This window comes from Myiozetetes cayanensis, unplaced genomic scaffold (assembly GCF_022539395.1).
Source record: "Myiozetetes cayanensis isolate MyiCay16 unplaced genomic scaffold, myiCay2020 scf4, whole genome shotgun sequence".
NCBI lineage: Eukaryota > Metazoa > Chordata > Aves > Passeriformes > Tyrannidae > Myiozetetes > Myiozetetes cayanensis.
The window spans coordinates 18,867,667-18,887,538 of NW_026087631.1; the positions used below are offsets into that span (position 1 = coordinate 18,867,667).

General features: G+C 44.6%; 1 protein-coding gene across 1 annotated transcript in view; it reads left to right on the top strand.

Moving 5' to 3' along the window:
* The first annotated feature begins 3,148 nt into the window (after positions 1-3,148).
* The window catches only part of SMC5 (structural maintenance of chromosomes 5), a 58,376-nt gene continuing 41,652 nt past the window's right edge, over positions 3,149-19,872 (top strand). The window contains exons 1-6 of the mRNA XM_050328986.1: positions 3,149-3,276; positions 3,925-4,066; positions 5,200-5,252; positions 7,290-7,452; positions 16,993-17,127; positions 18,328-18,468. Of these exons, the coding sequence (XP_050184943.1) occupies positions 3,149-3,276; positions 3,925-4,066; positions 5,200-5,252; positions 7,290-7,452; positions 16,993-17,127; positions 18,328-18,468 (762 nt within the window). The remainder of the gene's footprint in view (positions 3,277-3,924; positions 4,067-5,199; positions 5,253-7,289; positions 7,453-16,992; positions 17,128-18,327; positions 18,469-19,872) is intronic.

The following is a 19,872-nucleotide window of genomic DNA, read 5'->3' on the forward strand; positions in this document are numbered from 1 at the left end:
CTTTCAGAACTAAGTATATACTTTTCCTAACAGCCTATAAGGATCAACAGCACCTTTGATGACCTAGGTCCTTGCTTCTTTAGTAAACTTTCATTTTGGTGCCAAAACCAATTGAAGAGATTGTTCAGTTCAATACATTTAGCACCACAGAGATTGAAGCAGTTTATTGTTTCCTGGGGATCGAGGAAGAGCCAAAAGAAATTGACATGTTAATTTCCTGTCCTAGCTACCTACAGTCTCCCTTGTAAACTGCTTATGAACACATCAGTCTTGATATTATTCTGAAAACGAAAGCAAACAGAAACAATGGAATGTTTCCTATGAATCAATGCAGTTTTACATTTGTTCCATAAAGCATATGCTTTGGTATCAACATTCAGCTCAAATTATCTAAGCAGAAAATAAGTGAAAATGAAGTGGTTAAAATAATCAGGCTTGGTGGCTCTCCATACTTCTGATGGGTGTTTTCTGTAAATGAAATGAAGCATGAAGTATAACTATTAGATTCCTGTTCCTGAAGATTTATGCAACTGTGCTTCACTCCATCAAAGTAACCAGATTTAGGCTGATAGATTAAAAATATAAGGAAAGTATTCTAACCTGCTATCCATTGAGTGTTCTGTATGGACCTCACTGCTATAACAATTTCAGCAGTACCAATGAGGGTACCATTTGTCCACGGGTGTGAAGTATTGTACTGACTGAAAAGAAAAAAAAAAAAAAAAAAAAAAAAAAAAAAAAAAAAAAAAAAAGTGTAAATTCTTCCTTTAATAGGAAACAACGTTACCTTTCCACCATTTTTGCTGCAGGAAATAAAACAGAGGGGAATTTGAAAGGTGACTTTCAATTAGTTCATGCTGAATATCAGTTTATAGAAGAGAAAATTCACAGACGAGGAAGAGAATGACTACAAAACATTTGAAAACTAGGGAAGGTGCACTGAGATTTCTCTACTAGCAAACTTCAGTTTTATGGTAAGAGAAAAAACATTCAGTCAGCTCTGTCCAAATAGGAAACTCCCCACGCAGTTAATTTCTGGATCCAGTATTTATTCCTTTCTTCACTGCTGCAGTAGCTGTATAGAGATATGAAGAGGAGATACAAGGACTGCCTGAAACAATCCCTCAGCCTTGGCCATATTGATCACCACCATTGGTCTACCCTGGCCTCCAATCGGGAGCCCTGGAGACACACCATCTATAACGCTGCTGCTGCTTTTGAGAACACACGCAGGATCACTCTCGAGGAGAAAAGACAACGCAGAAAGAATCGCGTCTTGTCGATATCACCTGGGGAGTCTTTCTGCTGTGCCTTCTGCAACTGGACTTGTCTATCTTGCATTGGCCTTTTTAGCCATCAGCGCGCTTGCAGCAAGCTTGGGTGGAGCCCCTCTCAAATCTTCGTTCGTGAAGCCTAGCCATGATGATGATGATGAGCTGTACAGGGACCCAGCAGGGCATTAGTGAAATCCCCCCTCACTCTTCTCTGGACTGAAAAGGCCCAGCTCCCACAGTCTCCACATAATGTTGTTAACGGCTTATGCAGAAGTGATGGTGAACGGGAGGTTTAGAGCTTTGTGACAAGCCAAGCTGGCGCAATCCGGTTCGGGCGCTCTGTGGCCACCTCAGTAACAAGTTCAACCCTTGCGCAGCTTCCATAGCCAGGGTGAAAAACAACAGCACATACGGAAGGCCACCAGGGGTCCCTCATCATCATCATGGCTAGGCTTCGCGAACGAAGATTTGAAGGGGCTCTACCCACGCTTGCTACAAGCGCGCTGATGGCTAAAAAGGCCAATGTGAGATAGACAAGTCCGGTTGCAGAAGGCACAGCAGAAAGACTCCCCAGGTGATATCGACAAGACGCGATTCTTTCTGCGTTGTCTTTTCTCCTCGAGAGTGATCCTGCGTGTGTTCTCAAAAGCAGCAGCAGCGTTACAGATGGTGTGTCTCCAGGCCTCCCGATTGGAGGCCAGGGTAGACCAATGGTGATGATCAATATGGCCAAGGGTGAGGGATTGTTTCAGGGAGTCCTTGAACCTCCTCTTCGGGGCTCCTCTCTTGCGGCAGCCAGTGGCAAGTTCCCCATAGAGCATGATCTTAGGGAGGCGGTAGTCCTGCATCCTGGAGACGTGCCCTGCCCAGCGCAGCTGTGTTCTCAGCAGCATGGCCTCAATGCTCATGACTGCTGCCTGTTCAAGGACAGACGTGTTGGTCACACAGTCAGTCCAGTGGATGTTTAGAATTGTGCGGAGGCAGCGCTGATGGAAGCGTTCTAAGAGACGCAAGTGGTGCCGGTAAATGACCCATGATTCGGACCCATATAGAAGAGTAGACAGTACAATGGCTCTGTAAACACTGATCTTTGTACTTTTCTTAAGGTGTTTGTTTTGCCACACTCTTTTATGGAGTTTACCGAAAGCTCTGTATGCCTTTGCTAACCTGTTGTCTATTTCTGCATCAATCTTACCGTCTGAGGAGATGATGCTTCCCAGGTAACTAAACTGCTGGACTGATTTGAGTTCTGTTTCACCAATGGTGATATGGGGATGATGGGAGACTTCCTGAGGTGCAGGCTGATATAAGACTTCTGTCTTCTTCAAGCTGACTTCCAGTCCAAACCAGGGGTCCCTACAGACCCCAAAACCCACAGCAAGGTGGAAACAACCTCTTATATGAATGATGGTGGAAAGTTCTTTAAAGTAAACCCTTCTCGAGGCTCTGCCCTCTCCTGCTGAGAGACGCCGGGCATCTGACACGAGTATGTCACTCCTAGGAGCGTTTCTGAACGACGCCTCTCCTCCTTCCAGGGTGTCTGGTCCCCGGACGAACGCGAGTAAACGCGCGTTACTTTTCCCGTTACTTTGCCACAAGTGGAGCGCACACGCCCCCCCCAGAGCACATCCCCTCACACACCAACGGCTGCTGCCCCCTCGCGGACAACCACCGGCCCCGCCCGCCGCAGCGCCCCGCCCGCCGCAGCGCCCCGCGCCCCTCCAGCCAATGGGTGCCGGCACCGTGCGCTCCCCGCCAATGAAGAGCTCCAGAGTGATTTAGTCCCGCCCCCCCGGGCCATAAGAGCTTGGCGCGCGCGCGGGCCCGGCGTTAGGGCCGCAGGGCGGGCGGGGGCTCGGGTGGCGGCGGCCAAGATGGCGGCGGCCGGGGAGGAACCGGCGCGGGAAAATGGCAGCGCGGGGGGGAGGGCTGCGAAGGGCGGCAAGACACCCGCGCCCTTCGTCCTGGGCTCCGTCGTTCGGATCTTCATGAAGAACTTTCTGTGAGTGAGTGAGTGAGTGAGCGAGCGAGTGACGGGCACTCTCCCCCAGCTCGGGGGTGTGCGGCCTCCCCCACCCGTCCCTCCCCGCGGGCCCGCAGCCGAGGGCCCGCAGCCGCGGAGCGGGGTTACCGCGGGTGGCGGCGGCTGCAAGGGAGGCTGCATGGAGCGATGCTTTCTTTGCTAGGATACCCTGTTCGGAGCGCGGAGAGAACCTGCCATGTGGGTTAACTGAGTGGAATCTCCTGCGGCTGTGGTACAGCACGCAGATGGAGTGAAATATGATAGAACTTACTGAGCTCACTCAGTTTTGTCTTTTTTTATTTTTTTTTTAGTACATAAAATTATGCCCTAGTAAATTCCAGAGAAATTGTCATTATGTTTCTGTATTTCGTTCTTTATAATCCCTAATTTTGAAGGAAGTTCTTGTGAGTACTCTGGCTGGTAGGAATCTGACTATTTCACGGAGTTTTATTGAAATGTTAATTTTTGCTCTTGAGGTTTTCTTACAAAATTGTGTTTGGGGATTGAGTTTAGATTAGGTAATTTTACGTTGTATTCAATAAAATCATAAATTGTTTTTAAGAAAGTACTCCTTTTTTCAAGGAAATATGGTGTCTATAAGATTCAAAAACTTACTGTGTTTTTCAGAATATATGATGCCTGTGAAGTATATCCAGGACCCAACCTGAACTTGGTTATAGGTGCTAATGGAACAGGGAAGTCAAGCATTGTTTGTGCCATCTGCCTGGGACTGGCTGGAAAACCTTCTTTCATAGGGCGGGCTGATAAGGTAACTATGAGCTTTTCTAATTTCATGTTGAATCTGAATTTGGTCAAGAGCGCTGTCCAACAGAGGAAGGGAGGAGAGGCTCTTTCTTGATTTTTTTTATTTTCATAAAAGATAGGTGTCTGAATTGAAGAATAACCTATTCCAAAGGCAAAGGGTTTTACCAAAGGAGTTTTCTCTTTCTTAATTACTCATTGTCTTGGATGAATTATGAAATGAATTCCACTCCAACCTGATGGACTAGAGGTTATGTTTGAAGATGGCTAAGCACCTATAATAAGAGTAAGAAAATGCCACCTAATGCCTAAATAACATTTGATCAGAAGTAACAACTAAAGGAGAAATAGACAAAAAAGTCTATATTAAATTTCTGAGTAGATGGTATCTGTAGAAATAACATATCCTTAATGTGTCTGAGAATTTCTCTAAGAGCAAGGAGGCACTGATCTTAGGTTTAAATGGAATTTGGATTGCTTTACTATATTTACTTTTTTTTTTTTTCTCCCAAGAGATCATATGTTGACTTTGTAGTAGGAAGTTTGTATAGTGTGATTTTTAAATTTTGCAGTTGCTGTCATGAATATTCTCGTTGGATGCAATATATTTGAATAGATCTTTGGAGTAATGAGTCTAAGTGCCTAAGTGATTGTACATATTCTCGTGTTGCAGCTCAGCCGTGAGCAAATGTAAATACAGATTTTGACTTCATGACAGTAGTGTGTGTTGGTATTGGCTTTCTGTGATTGTTTTTATACTATTAGAATTGGCAGTTCTGTTGGTACAGAGATAGGGCAGCGTCTTTTCACTTGTATTACCTTTGTTCTCCTAATCTGTGAGATCTTCCTCTCTGTGTGTCTGCTGATTATAATTTGTTTGGTTTCGGAGGTTGAAGTTAATCAAGAATAGTTAACTTGTGGAGGAAGTTCTAATGCTATTGGTAGATGTGGAAGATAAGTGTGTTCCTGTATTTTCAGTTAATAGTTTAAAAAAAAATCCCCCAACTTTTTTAACTGTACATTTTCAATAAAATATCCCATTACATCAACTCTATTATACAAATACATGTTTTTATGAAACATTACATTTTAATACTATGCTGTTATTTTGCAATAACTAATTCAAAATTAATTTTCTAGGTTGGTCTCTTTGTAAAGCAGGGATGCACGAGAGGTTTAGTGGAAATTGAACTGTAAGTACTAAAACTGTATCTCCTCATGCACTTTTAATTAGATCATTTCTCCACACAGTCCTTCACAGAGCTGTGTAAGAAAATTGGTGTACAGAGGTCTGACTTTAAGCTGATGCGTTTTTCCCTTTTTATTCCTCCCCCAGACTTCAAAATTTAAGGTTAAATAATTACCACAGGAGAAATAAACAGTGATGGCTGCTCTTAAACTCATGTTCTGGAGCCTTTCACCTTGTCTTTATGTAAAAATGAATGTATAGATAAATATTGTTGTATATGGTGTGCTTAGGTTTTGATGACATTTAAGGTTCAGATATTTCAAATACAGTCAGCATTGCTATCATTATGTAGAGGTTGTAATTTTTTGTTAAATTGAAAAAAGTCAAACTCGAAATTTTGAAACAGATTGTTCTACCTTCACTTCCTTATACCAATACTGGTAGTATGAGGGGCTCCCCTGTGTTCATACCAAAAACATTACATACTGACACAGAAGAAGTAAAAGATCGACTCATTCTGGCTAATGCAGTTTTCTATGTAAGCCTTTGCAAAACCGACCAAATCAAAATCATTTGGACTTGCTCTGTAAAATTTATAACTTGTGCTATAGGGCCATATTACATGCTTCCTTGCTTTGTTGTGGATGCAGTGGCACAGGTGATTTTAATAAGCCTTAACCTGGTGTGTTTGCCTGAACTAAATGGAAGATAGAGATAATCAACTAATTCATAACCCGTGTTAACAGTTGGCCCCCCTGATCAGATTGCATAAAAAGAAAGTTGTATTAAGGGAAACAATACTGGAGCAGGCCTTTGAAGAAGACCTGTCCACTTTTGTTCTTGTGGGAGAATTAACAAAGACATTCTTTGGAGACTGACCAAGCAGTGGGTCAGGAGGTAGGATGTCTTTCAAGTAGATGGTGTTCTTATTTCAGCATCAATACATCCTGATGTTACCTGAAAGGCTGAAAAGAGTCTTACAGTGTGAAGAGTTAGCATTTTTACTCTAGTGGTTGCAATACAGTTTAGTCCTTTATGTAATTGGTAGGAAATACTTAAATACAACATTTAGAGTGAAAGACCAGTAATGCAGAAGATTGCATTTTGACAGGAATTGAAAAATTTGAATTCTGTAGGCATGTACTATGCTGTTTGAATTTGGCCCTTGAATTATAATTAAGTTATAGTAGTAAGAGTCTTTAATTTGATAAAAGAAAAGGAGCATGGCTTTCTATGTCTCTTGAAGGAAGTCTGATAAAATAAGGTAGGGGAGAAAAGAATCATCCAGTGTTCAAGAAGTAGAGTCATATCCCTATGGCATTTAATCTGAAAGCTGGCAGCACATGCATACTTACTTTACATTGACCTGTGTTCTTAAGTCTCCTGAGGTATGTGGCCACTGAACTTTTACAAGCTTTAACAATATGCTTAACGGGCACTAGACAATTTCTAAATCAAAATTATAACCAAAATTGGATGTATCTCATTGCTCATTTGTTATTGGTACATCTTAAACAGACTAAACTTCCAAAAATAAGTATTGAGTTAGAGAACTAAGTGGCCAATTAATGTGTTTTTACTGGTTTTTAAAAGCAGGAAATGAAAGTATTTTTGTGCTGTATGATACTATTTTTATTCCCAGGTGAAATATATATGCACAGTTTATTGATGTAGTTCTGTACAGGTGTGCACCTCCTTCATGCCAATTTTAAAACTTACTAAATATCATACCAAAAAATTGCATAGAAACTGTTCACATCTGCAACAACTTCTGAACGTTTCCTACCTTCAGCATGAAAGTCTCATTTATATAAATTACTTCCTCTGAGTTAAGATTTGCAGTTGTTCTGGGATGTTTTCCATGTAAATGTATTTCATCGCTGAAGTACTGGATGTTTTCTGAATGAAGAAATGAGAATCTGATGCTACTTTGTAGTTATTTATATTAAGTATTTAGCTATCTAAAAATTGTAATAATACTCTGACACTTGGTAAACTTCATATATTCTCAAAAGTGTAAGCACTTATTTTTATTAATCAGGTTTAAGCCACCAGGCAATGTTGTTATCACCCGTGAGATTCAAGTGGCGAACAACACGTCATTGTGGTTTATCAACGGAAAGCCATCAACCTTGAAAGCAGTAGAAGAACACATTGCAGCTTTAAACATCCAGGTGGACAATCTGTGCCATTTTCTTCCTCAGGTATGGATGAATCAGATCAACTCCCCTGCAAGGCCTAGTCAGCTGATGAGGGGGTGGAGCCAAGCTCATTTCCTTGAGATTTAAACTGCTCCTGGGAGCATGGTGAACAGGAGTGGGCAAACAGGGGCTGTGGCACAGCAGTTTGCACAGGCAGGCTGAGCGGGAAGGGCACAGCCTCCCTCCCAGCTCTCTCTGGTGGGTTGTGAGGTGGCTGTGTGGCTGTGTGTATTTTTCTTTCTTTTTCCCTCAACTCAACCCGGCAATGGTTTCCAAATGAGCAAAAGCCATTGCTGCTGCTATCAGGAGGAGTGTTATAACCCAGACAGAACCCCTCTAGAAGGATGCAGCTGTTCAGGTCACTGGCTGTAGGGAATGTCTGAGCCTGGTGTTAGTACCAGAGGACAGTGCGAGAGATGCCTGCATACGATGTGAGCAGGTAAATGATTTTCTGTGCTTAATGGCAGAGCTCAAGGAAGAAGTGGAGAGGCTAAGGAGTATTAGGGAAAGTGAAAGGGAAATAGACTGGTGGTCCTTTCAACCCTAAAAGAAGTCCAGCAGGATATGGTGAAGCCCTACCTCTCCTACCATCAGGCAGATGGAGCAAACCAGGTAGATGGGGGGGAATGGAAACAGGTTCCCAGTAGAAGAGGTAGAAGAATCCCTTCCCAACCCCCATCATCTCCCCAGGTGTCATTAAAGAACAGATATGAGGCCCTGGACCCAGAGAGTCAGGCAGAGGGCAGTCAAGAAGGGGATCTCTCTGGAGGGTCTCCTGGTTGCACCCTGTCTAGCAGATGGGTTACAGCCACAGCTCTAAAGAAAAAAAGAAGGGTAATTGTAGAAGGCAGATCCCTTCTGAGCTGAACTGAAGGCCCTATATGCTAACCAGACCCATCCCACAGGGAGGTCTGCTACCTGCCTGGGTCAGGGATACTAGTAGAGACTCCCTGAGCTAATCTGACCCTCTGATTATCCACTGCTAATGGTCCGGGCTGGCAGTGATGACATTATTGAAAGAGGTACCAGGCTAATTAAAAAGGACTTCAAGGCACTGGATCACTTAGTTAATGGAACTGGAGCACAGATAGTGTTCATCTCAGTTCCTGCAGTAGCAAGGATGAATGTGGAGAGGAGTAGGAAAGCCCATCTTACCAATAGATGGCTTAAAGATTGGTGCCACTGGCAGAATTTAGGTTTTTTTGACCAGGGGGAAAATTCTGTGGTACCTAGCCTGCTAGAGTTGGATGGGCATCATCTATCTAGCAAGGACAAAAGGACTCTAGCCCGTAAGTTGTTGGGGCTGATCAGGAGGGCTTTAAACTAGGTTTGAAGGGGGAAGGGGTTGAAACCAGGTTCTCCAGAGATGAGCCTAAGGGTAGAAAGCTAGAGTGGTATCAGCAGCCCAGCTGAAGTGCATGCACCAATGCACACAGTGTGGGTGACAAAGAGGAGGAGCTGGAAGCCATCATGCAGCAGGAAAGCTGTGAGGTAGTCACCATCACAGAAACGTGACTGGAGTGCTGCCATGGGTGGCTGCAAGCTCTTCAGAAGGACTGGGCAAGGTAGGAGAGATGGAGGAGTGGCTCTGTATGTTAGAGACTCTCGTGACTGTAGAACTTGAAGTCAATAATGATAAGGTTGAGTGCCTGTGGATCAGAATCAGGGGGAAGGCCAACAAGGCTGACATCTTGGTGGGAGTCTGTTATGGACCATCCAATCAGGATGAAGAGGGTGATGAATTATTTTACAAGCAGCTGGCAAATGTCTCAAATTGCTAGTTTAGAGTAGAACTTCCAGCATACTCTGCTAACATAACTGTCCCAGTTTAAATGAGACAAGGGTCTTTTGCTGAGGATGAATTAGGAGGAAAAGACCCAAACTTCTCTTTCCAAACAATTATAAATCCAAAATTAAGAGGCTCCGATTGAAGGAAAAAACAAATTATGGAAAAGGGAAAATAACAGCCCTTTATTAAAAGGTATGTGTGTATTAACAGGAACACGGGAAAAAAAAAAAAAAAAAAAAAAAAAACCCAAGTAAAATAACTAAGTAATACTCCTATACCCACCAATAATCCCCTTTAAGAACAAAACCAATAAACCGGCAAAAAGAAAATAGTTCAATTTCTTGCACCCTTTGGTGCTGTTCCAACCACAGTCAGCAGGGGGCGCCGTCGGGTCACTGGAGATGCAAAATTTGTAATGTCCCGTACCATTCACCAGGTGGCGCTGTTGGGTCACTGAAGGTGTAAAAAACTTGTAGTGTCCTATTATAGTCGCCAGGTGGCGCTGTTGGATCACTGAAGGAGTAGAACTTGTAATGTCCAGTGCCCGTCACCAGGTGGCGCTGTTGGATCCTTGGCTGCCACCGGGGGAGGGAAGGGGGGTGGGGAACAACAGCAATAAAACAGAAAGTTCTCCCAATGGAAGAAAACTCACAAACTTCAGCTGATTAGGGTCCGTTGTAAGCAGGGCTTGCAGTTAGCCAGAGGTGAGCCAAGAGCAGCAACCAGAAACTCCCCTCCGACAGGGAAAAAAAAAAACAAAGGAGCCCGGCAGTGTCTGCAGCCCGCAGCAGCCTCTCACCCCGGCAGAGAGAGAGAGTCTCCTCCCCAGCCTCCACCCCTTCCAGTCACACACCAGCCAACTCCCCCTTCGTTGTCAAGGAGACAAATCTCCATCGTTAAGGGCTCCGGGTGATTCTTTTGTTCAACTAAAATGGCCCATCACAGAGCACACACACAGGCAGGAGGAAAGGAAAGAAAAATTCTTTGCTAAAAATACGAACTATGACATTATCCACCCCTAATTTTTTTTTCCTTTTCTCATGCCACCATACATCTATCAAATGGAACCTTTTTTAACTCCACATATACATACATCATTCTAGACTATGTACATATTCACAAATACATATAGATACAAATATGGGTAGAGTTATGACCTGTTTACCCTAAGATTATATCTCCTTGGGGTATGCACCGGGTTTCTCCATCTTCTTGCATCACCCACCATGTGCAACCAGGTCCTTAGGCAAAGACAACTCCACGAATGGATTTGCCTTTGCTCGAGGCATGGTTCACCCAAACTGTTTGCCTAACATACCTCTCATGTGAACCACTGGGACCTTGTCCCCGTCTACAGTGTGAAGGGACTCTGATTGGGCAGGGCCGGCTCGATTGACGGAGCCTCTAGTGTTGACTAACCATGTAGCCTTTGCTAGGTGTTGATCCCAGTGTTTGAAAGTCCCTCCACCTAATGCTTTCAGGGTAGTCTTCAACAGTCCATTGCACCGTTCAACTTTCCGGCAGCTGCTGCATGAGTATGGTATGTGATAGACCCACTCAATGCCATGCTCTTTCGCCCAGGTGGTAACTAAACTATTTTTGAAGTGTGTCCCATTATCTGACTCAATCCGCTCTGGAGTGCCGTGCCGCCACAGGACCTGTTTTTCGAGGCCCAGGATGGTATTTCTGGCAGTGGCGTGGGGCACCGGATGCGTCTCCAGCCATCCAGTGGTGGCTTCCACCATGGTGAGCACATAGTGCTTACCTTGACGGGTCTGTGGCAGTGTGATATAATCAACCTGCCAAGCCTCCCCATACCTGTATTTATTCCACCGTCCACCATACCATAGGGGTTTCAGTCTCTTAGCCTGTTTAATGGCAGCGCATGTCTCACAGTCATGGATAACCTGAGAGATAGCATCCATGGTTAGATCCACCCCTCGGTCTCGTGCCCATTTGTAGGTGGCATCTCTGCCTTGATGGCCGGCGGCATCATGAGCCCATCGTGCTAAGAACAGTTCACCTTTGTGCTGCCAGTCTAGGTCCACCTGTGACACCTCAACTTGTGCAGCTCGGTCTGCCCGTTCATTGTTGCGATGTTCTTCATTGGCTCGATTTTTGGGCACGTGGGCATCTACGTGGCGGACCCTCACAATCAGCTTCTCTACCCGGGTAGCGATGTCTTGCCATATATCAGCGGCCCAGATGGGTTTTCCCCTACGTTTCCAATTGGTCTTCTTCCATCTGTCCAACCACCCCCACAGGGCATTGGCCACCATCCATGAGTCCGTGTAGAGGTAAAGTTTTGGCCACTTCTCTTGTTCAGCAATGTCCAATGCCAACTGGACAGCTTTGAGCTCTGCGAATTGGCTTGATTCACCCTCTCCTTCCATAGCTTCTGCAACTTGTCGTGTGGGACTCCATACAGCTGCTTTCCATTTACGTTTCATCCCTACAATACGGCAGGAACCATCAGTAAAGAGTGCGTAGCGTATGTCTTCTTCTGGTAGTTGGTTGTATGCTGGGGCTTCCTCTGCCCGTACTACCTGCTCTCCTTCTTCTTCTTCTGCTAGACTAAAATCCTCACCTTCCGGCCAGTTCGTGATGATTTCTAGGATCCCAGGGCGATTGGGTTTCCAATGCGGGCGCGCTGCGTGATCAGGGCAGTCCATTTGCTCCAGGTGGCATCAGTGGCATGATGAGTAGAGGGCGTCTTCCCTTTGAACATCCAACTCAACACTGGCAGCCGAGGTGCCAGGAGGAGCTGTTCTTCTGTGCCAATCACCTCTGAGGCAGCTTGTACTCCCTCATAAGCTGCTAGGATCTCTTTTTCTGTTGGAGTGTAATTGGCTTCCGATCCCCTGTAGCATCGGCTCCAGAATCCAAGTGGGCGGCCTCGGGTCTCTCCAGGCACCTTCTGCCAGAGGCTCCAGGAGAGGCCCTTATCCCCAGATGCAGAGTAGAGTACATTCTTCACATCTGGTCCTGTCCTAACTGGCCCAAGGGCTACAGCATGGGCAATCTCCTGTTTAATCTGTTCAAATGCTTGCTGTTGTTCAGGACCCCACTGGAAATCATTCTTCTTGCGGGTTACCAGATAGAGAGGGCTTACGATCTGGCTGTACTCGGGGATATGCATTCTCCAAAAACCTATGGCACCCAGGAAAGCTTGTGTTTCCTTCTTGCTAGTTGGTGGGGCCATTGCTGTGATTTTATCGATGACTTCAGTCGGGATTTGACGACGTCCATCTTGCCACTTTACCCCCAGGAACTGGATCTCTCGGGCAGGTCCCTTGACTTTACTCTTTTTAATGGCAAACCCAGCTTCCAGGAGAATCTGTATGATCTTTTTCCTTTCTCAGAGACCTCTTCTGCTGTGTCCCCCATACAATGATGTCATCAATGTACTGCAGGTGTTCTGGGGCTTCACCTTTCTCTAGTGTAGCCTGGATCAATCCGTGGCAGATGGTGGGACTGTGTTTCCACCCCTGGGGCAGTCGGTTCCACGTGTACTGCACGCCCCTCCACGTGAAAGCAAACTGCGGCCTGCACTCTGCTGCCAAGGGAATGAGAAGAATGCATTCGCAATGTCGATAGTGGCGTACCACCTCGCTGCCTTAGGACTCCAGCTCGTGCTGGAGCTCCAACATGTCTGGAACAGCAGCACTCAGCGGCGGGGTGGCTTCATTCAGGCCACGATAGTCCACAGTCAGTCTCCATTCTCCGTCGGGACTTACGCACAGAGCCAGATGGGGCTGTTGAAGGGGAGTGGATCCTGCTGATCACTCCTTGGCTCTCCAGCTCACGGATCATCTTATGGATGGGAATCACAGAGTCTCGGTTTGTTCGGATACTGCCGACGGTCTGCACTATTGTAGTGGCAATTGGCACTCGCTGTTCCTCAACCTTCAACAGTCCCACAGCAGAAGGGTTCTCTGAGAGGCCAGGTAGTGAATTCAACTGCTTAGCAGCTTCTGTCTCCACAGCAGCTATTCCAAAAGCCCATCTATGTCCCTTGGGGTCTTTGAAATACCCATTCTAAGGTAGTCAATGCCCAGGATACATGGGGCATCTGGACCAGTCACAATGGGGTGTTTCTGCCACTCCTTCCCGGTCAAGCTCACTTCAGCTTCCAGCACGGTCAACTGCTGCGACCCTCCTGTTACCCCAGAAATGGAAATAGCCTCTGGTCCACATGTCCTGAGGGCATTACGTACACTGACGCCAGTGTCAGCAAAGCCTTATATTCTTGTGGGTCTGATGTGCCCAGGCCATCGGATCCTCACACCGTCCCAATAGACACGGTTGTCCCGTGCCTCTACCTGGCTAGAGGCAGGGCCCCTCTAATACTGGTCTCTATCCTGCTCGTCACAGTTTTCCGTCTGCAAATACCGGCGGGAGGGTACCTTCTAGTGGGTCAGATCCTGCCCACGGGATACTGGCACTGCACTCACTTTCCACGGACTTTGTTTTTCTCTGGTCCTTCAGCTCTTGTACTCGGGCTGCCAAAACATGGGTAGGTTTCCTGTCCCACTGTCTCATGTCTTCTCCATGGCCAGATAGGAAATACCACAGCTCAGTTCGTGAGGTCTGTCTACCCTCTCTAGCTGGGGGCGCCCGGTTCTCACTGGTGCCACCTGGGAGCTGTTTCTCTCAATCTTTTCTAGGATTTTCTCCTGTTGATCTTGTAATTTTGTAGCTATGTTAGTCAGGTTATTGATCGAGGTCTCTACAGAGGAAACGCGGGCTTGTAGTGATCCTTGGACCATACTGTCGTACATCCGAAGTTTATTTGCTATAACCGCCACTGGCTCACTCTTTTCCCCAGCCTCCAATGATGTCAAGTAACTGACGTGTGCAGATGGCCCCATACGTATGAAGGTCCACCACATGTATGGTGTAAATCTAACCTTGTCAGGATCGTGATTAGCTTGCATATCCCTTCCAAACAGAATCTCCAACAGTGCCATTTCCCTCAGGCGTCGGATCCCCTCCTCCATGGTATTCCAGCTCTTCACCAAATGGTCTGCCTGCAAAGCCTCTTTGTAAACGAACCTCTCTCTCACAGCGTCCAGCAGCCGTGCCCAGAGAGACAGGGGCTTTGATTCTCTCACAAATGCCCCTTCAATGCCCACATCCTGGGCAATAGACCTCAAGAACCTTGCTTCACCGCCATCAAGGTTTATGGTATCACCCGTGGAGTCCCAGACTCGAATCATCCAGGTCAGTATGGGCTCATTCGAGTGACGAAGGACATCTGACCGTAATTTCCGGAGGTTGTCATATGATAAGGACTCAGTGATGATTTCTGGCTCTGGGTTGGCTACCTGTGAGGGTCCTGCCTCCCCATCATCATCTACTGGGCGAACTGATTTGGTCTTATATTTCCTCTTTTGGATAGGGGCAACCTCCATTGACTTGTTTGGTTCCTTGGAACTGGCCTTATCTGGAGTCACCCTTGTATCAGACCTCTCACTTTCATCTTTTCCTTTACCCTGTGAGGGCTGCACCATACCTAGCACCTTTTGGTAGGCAACGGCTAAAGCCCCACATACATCTACCACCTGCCCCTCTCTGGGTTTACCACGACTTCTCTCCCTCACAGCTGTTATTATCTGTGCAGGGTTTAGGAGTTGTTCGAGAGTGAACTTCCATGTTGTAGGAACTGAAACACTTTCTAGAAATTTACTCACGTCCTCCCATGGCCCATGCCATTCGAGGTTTTCCACCCTTGGGGCTGGTTTCTGTGCCCGTTCCTGGTAAATCCTGGGCCTAACTACGAATATTAGATATGACACCGTGGCAATAGATATGACACCTTGCACGAGAAGCCCCAAAAATAAAATGTCTCTTACATCTAAAGAGAGTTTAAATCTCTCAGAGGCTATTGTAGTGGAACCAAAGGGAAAATGTATGAAGGGCTGGGCAAATATACTCCCCTGTGTTTCTCCGTCGGAATAGGTGCCATTATCCTTAAAACCCCAAAGGAGACAGTGTAGGCTAGAGCAGTAATATATCCTTGAGAACATATCCCGAAGGAAAATAACAGGTACTGAGTTTACTATGTCATAAAACCAGTGCGAGATCTCAAACATACTTATTGCAATAAGGGTCATAGTGTCTGAGCTGAAAAACATCGACAGGTGGGACATAGATTTCGGCATAATTATATACCACAGAAAAGCAGCGATCTTAGACTTCATGGTGCCTACAGGTTCACAAACACATATAAAGTCACACAAGGGCAGTTATTCCTTTTCCACTTTTCCTCTCTCGGGCCCCACGTTGGGCGCCAAAAGATGTCCCAGTTTAAATGAGACAAGGGTCTTTTGCTGAGGATGAATTAGGAGGAAAAGACCCAAACTTCTCTTTCCAAACAATTATAAATCCAAAATTAAGAGGCTCCGATTGAAGGAAAAAACAAATTATGGAAAAGGGAAAATAACAGCCCTTTATTAAAAGGTATGTGTGTATTAACAGGAACACGAAAAAAAAAAAAAAAAACCAAGTAAAATAACTAAGTAATACTCCTATACCCACCAATAATCCCCTTTAAGAACAAAACCAATAAACCGGCAAAAAGAAAATAGTTCAATTTCTTGCACCCTTTGGTGCTGTTCCAACCACAGTCAGCAGGGGGCGCCGTCGGGTCACTGGAGATGCAAAATTTGTAATGTCCTGTACCATTCACCAGGTGGCGCTGTTGGGTCACTGAAGGTGTAAAAACTTGTAGTGTCCTATTATAGTCACCAGGTGGCGCTGTTGGATCACTGAAGGAGTAGAACTTGTAATGTCCAGTGCCCGTCACCAGGTGGCGCTGTTGGATCCTTGGCTGCCACCGGGGGGAGGGGAAGGGGGGGGGGTGGGGAACAACAGCAATAAAACAGAAAGTTCTCCCAATGGAAGAAAACTCACAAACTTCAGCTGATTAGGGTCCGTTGTAAGCAGGGCTTGCAGTTAGCCAGAGGTGAGCCAAGAGCAGCAACCAGAAACTCCCCTCCGACAGGGAAAAAAAAAAACAAAGGAGCCCGGCAGTGTCTGCAGCCCGCAGCAGCCTCTCACCCCCGGCAGAGAGAGAGAGAGAGAGTCTCCTCCCCCCCCAGCCTCCACCCCCTTCCAGTCACACACCAGCCAACTCCCCCCTTCGTTGTCAAGGAGACAAATCTCCATCGTTAAGGGCTCCGGGTGATTCTTTTGTTCAACTAAAATGGCCCATCACAGAGCACACACACACAGGCAGGAGGAAAGGAAAGAAAAATTCTTTGCTAAAAATACGAACTATGACAATAACTTTGTATTCAAAACAATTTTATCTCTTCAGTACATAAATGTTGGTTCAGTGATTAATACTGTGTTGATGGGGTTTATTTGTTCTCTGCCACCATATCAATGGCAAGCACACCTTTTGCTTCAGTCTTGGTTTTGAGCTGTTCTTTTCTTCTACCCTTACACAACAGCAATACTTCCTGATAACCTTGGCTGCCACCTTTAATATTCATTTCTACATGGCTTAACTTTTGAGTCAGTCATAGCACTCCTACTGGAAAGGTGTAGCTTGAGCAGGCTGAGAACAAATGTTTAGGAGAGCTGAGTTGCTACTCTGAGATGATAATAAACTGTGCCAGCGCTATCTGACATGGAACTAAGGGAGGTAATGTTCATAAGAAGTAGGTTGCAGGATATAAATCCAGTATTACTGTATTGCACTGTTTTAGCTAATCCTGTATTTTTGTAACTTTTCTCTCATTTTGTAGGACAGAGTTGGAGAATTTGCAAAACTGAGTAAGACTGAATTGCTTGAAGCCACTGAAAAATCGATTGGTTCTCGAGAAATGTACCAGTTACACTGCGAACTGAAAAGCTTCCGAGAAAGGGAAAGAGAACTGGAGGTAAATACGCACTCTGTAGAGACAGAGCAGTGACTGGAGGGAAATTATCATAATACAGCTTAATATGACATCTTAAAGAATTAGAAGGTGATACTTATTTCCAAAGTCTGTAAGTTGATTTTACCAAATAATGCTCAGCTTCTCTCAGAATTCATTCACTCTGACACTCGCATGCTTGTAAGTACAAGGACATGTGTGCAAGTGATCTGGACACAGAGAACAAGGGATGACTGTTGTCAAATACTTATCTCTTTGGAATTCCTGACTGGCAACAACTTTTCTGGACAGATCCTTTTTTGTCTTGTCATCAGCTGTTACAGGATGGTCCTTTGCTTTAATCTTGAACTTCTGTAGAAAGGAACAGTGTCTCTTCTTACAGGCCATTCTTTTAATCCTTTGTTCTGCTGTGCCTTTTTGTGCTTAGACTCATGCATTTTCACTCACCTGCTAACCTTGCTATTTCTGTTGCTAATTTCTGTATAGTCTTTTAAAAACATTTTTGCTAGTAGTATTTATCTAAACTAGTTAGATGTTTAAAAACATATGAATTAACGAAGACTTGAGCTTCAGGGATTAATTTCCTCAGCAAATTTTAAAAAAAGCAACATGAACTTTCTTCAGAATAGGATTTATGTTTAAATTAGATTTATTTTCACAGAAGGTATGTGCTTGTCATGGTTTAGGAACAGTACTCCTCAATTCAGTGGCCCCACTGAGACTCTCCAGACCATACTGCTGCTCGCTCGTTCCCCCCCTCCTCTTCCCCGTGCAGGTGGCTGGAGAGATTTGGAGGCTCAATAGGTAAAGATCAGGGGTTGCAATGAGAAGTTGCTGGAAACAGCAAGGAGATAAAATGACCAGTAACAGCACTGATATTAATAACGAAAGTGTACAAAAGAGAAAGTGATTCACGTGCAAAAATGCTCACCATGGGGCTTGACCTGACCGCAGCTGGCTCAGAACCAGCAGCCACCCAACTGCTCCCGCTGGCTCAGAGCTGGTGCTAGGCTTAGCTCCACCGGGAGGAAGCCCTTCTCCCTTGGAAGAGACACAGGACAACTATTCTGAGTTGGGTTGTTCCGCTCTAGTTACTGCTGTACTAAAATGTCCCCTCTAGTGTTAAATTTCAGTTTTAACATACACGTGAGATGTGAACTGTTTCTGAGAAATGTTTTCACCAATTAGATGCTTACATTGCAGCACTTGTGCAGAGAAAAAACTAACTCATTGGAGAAAATGAAACAGAGGATTGAACGATACAAGCAAGATGTTGAAAGATACCTAAAGCACAAGAGCCACATAGACTTAATAGAGATGCTTGAGAGGAAAAGGCCTTGGGTGGTAAGGTTTTTTTAATTTTCATTTTCAGTGTTTTTCTTGCCTAACCTATTTTTTGTAGTACTCCTAAAATTGGGAATATGCCAAAAGTTTGTTTAAAGGAAGTTTGACCAGAATAGCTTGAATATTATGATTGTTTAATGCAGACAGCAAGTCGGGTCTTGAAATACTGTTCTTGGCCTGACTTTGATCAGATGTTTGCTTACATATCTAGCTGGACTGAAGAAGTTGCTTCAGAAGTAATTTAAGTAGTTATTGCCCATTCAGGAAAGCCATCAATACAGACCAGGAGCAGTACTTTATTGCATACACACAGTACTGGTTTAATTCAAGTGCTAGCCAGTTCTACTTGCTTCTTCCTGCTGTAACTTTTTTTTCCATATTTTTTGCTAGGGTTTTTATTTTTACAGATTGCATTCTCCCTTAATTTTTTAGTTGAGGCTTGGTGTGCATGACATATGTGACAGTGCATTTAAGTTGCCAATCTCAAAAATATTAGTGTTTTGACAGATAGAAATTTGAAAACAAATTTAAAAGAGCCTAGAATCAAGAACAGGTTATTTACACAAAGCAAAGTCTTTCTGAACAGCACTTTGATAATTGTAGTTTAGTGTTGAAGGATTGACCAGATTAAATTATTCTAAACAGTTCAAACTGATGTGGATTTCAGTTTACAGAAGTGTTTGTCTCACTGGCAAGCTTTATAGAGTTACAGAACTTTAAGAAAACTTGCATATACTGTTTGTGGAGGATGTGGAAAGCTTTTTAAGTTATTTTGTTGCAATTTTGCGTATAACAAAGCCTCACGTGGCTATATATAAAGAACTACACAGCCTTTACATCTTGAGCAACTGGGTTCAAGGGATGTACCATCACTGCCTTAGTCTTTTGACTGACAGCACAGAGGAGTAGCAGTGATGGTGATAGGTGCTAAGGAAGTAGGGTATACATTCTGTGGTATCAGCATGTGCTGAATAATGCAAAGTTTTCTTACTGCAGATGCATTAGCCTGGCTGAGTTAACAAGAGAGTTGTTTTATTAGGAGAGATGTAGGTGTTGCATAGTTGATTGATACTAGTTGTTCTCTAAGATATTTGTATAGACAGGACTCTGAAGGCTGGTTGTAAACTGGCAGGGGGGAACTAAAATAAGAAATTTTGTCTGCTGTCAGTTAAATTGCCTTCCGTAAGTTTGAGAACATTACTGTTAGTTACGTGTTTCTTAAGCTAATTTAGTGAAACTCCTTCACACCTTACTTGCAGTGCTGTCTTCTAGACAGTTTGTTGCTCAGGATGTTAAATGCTTTTGGTGGGTGTATTTAGTTGAGATAAATTTAACTTTTTGGCCACTGAATCTGTAGAAAGAACAGTGTGTTTTGACACCTTTGTGAGGCTCTGATTTATAATA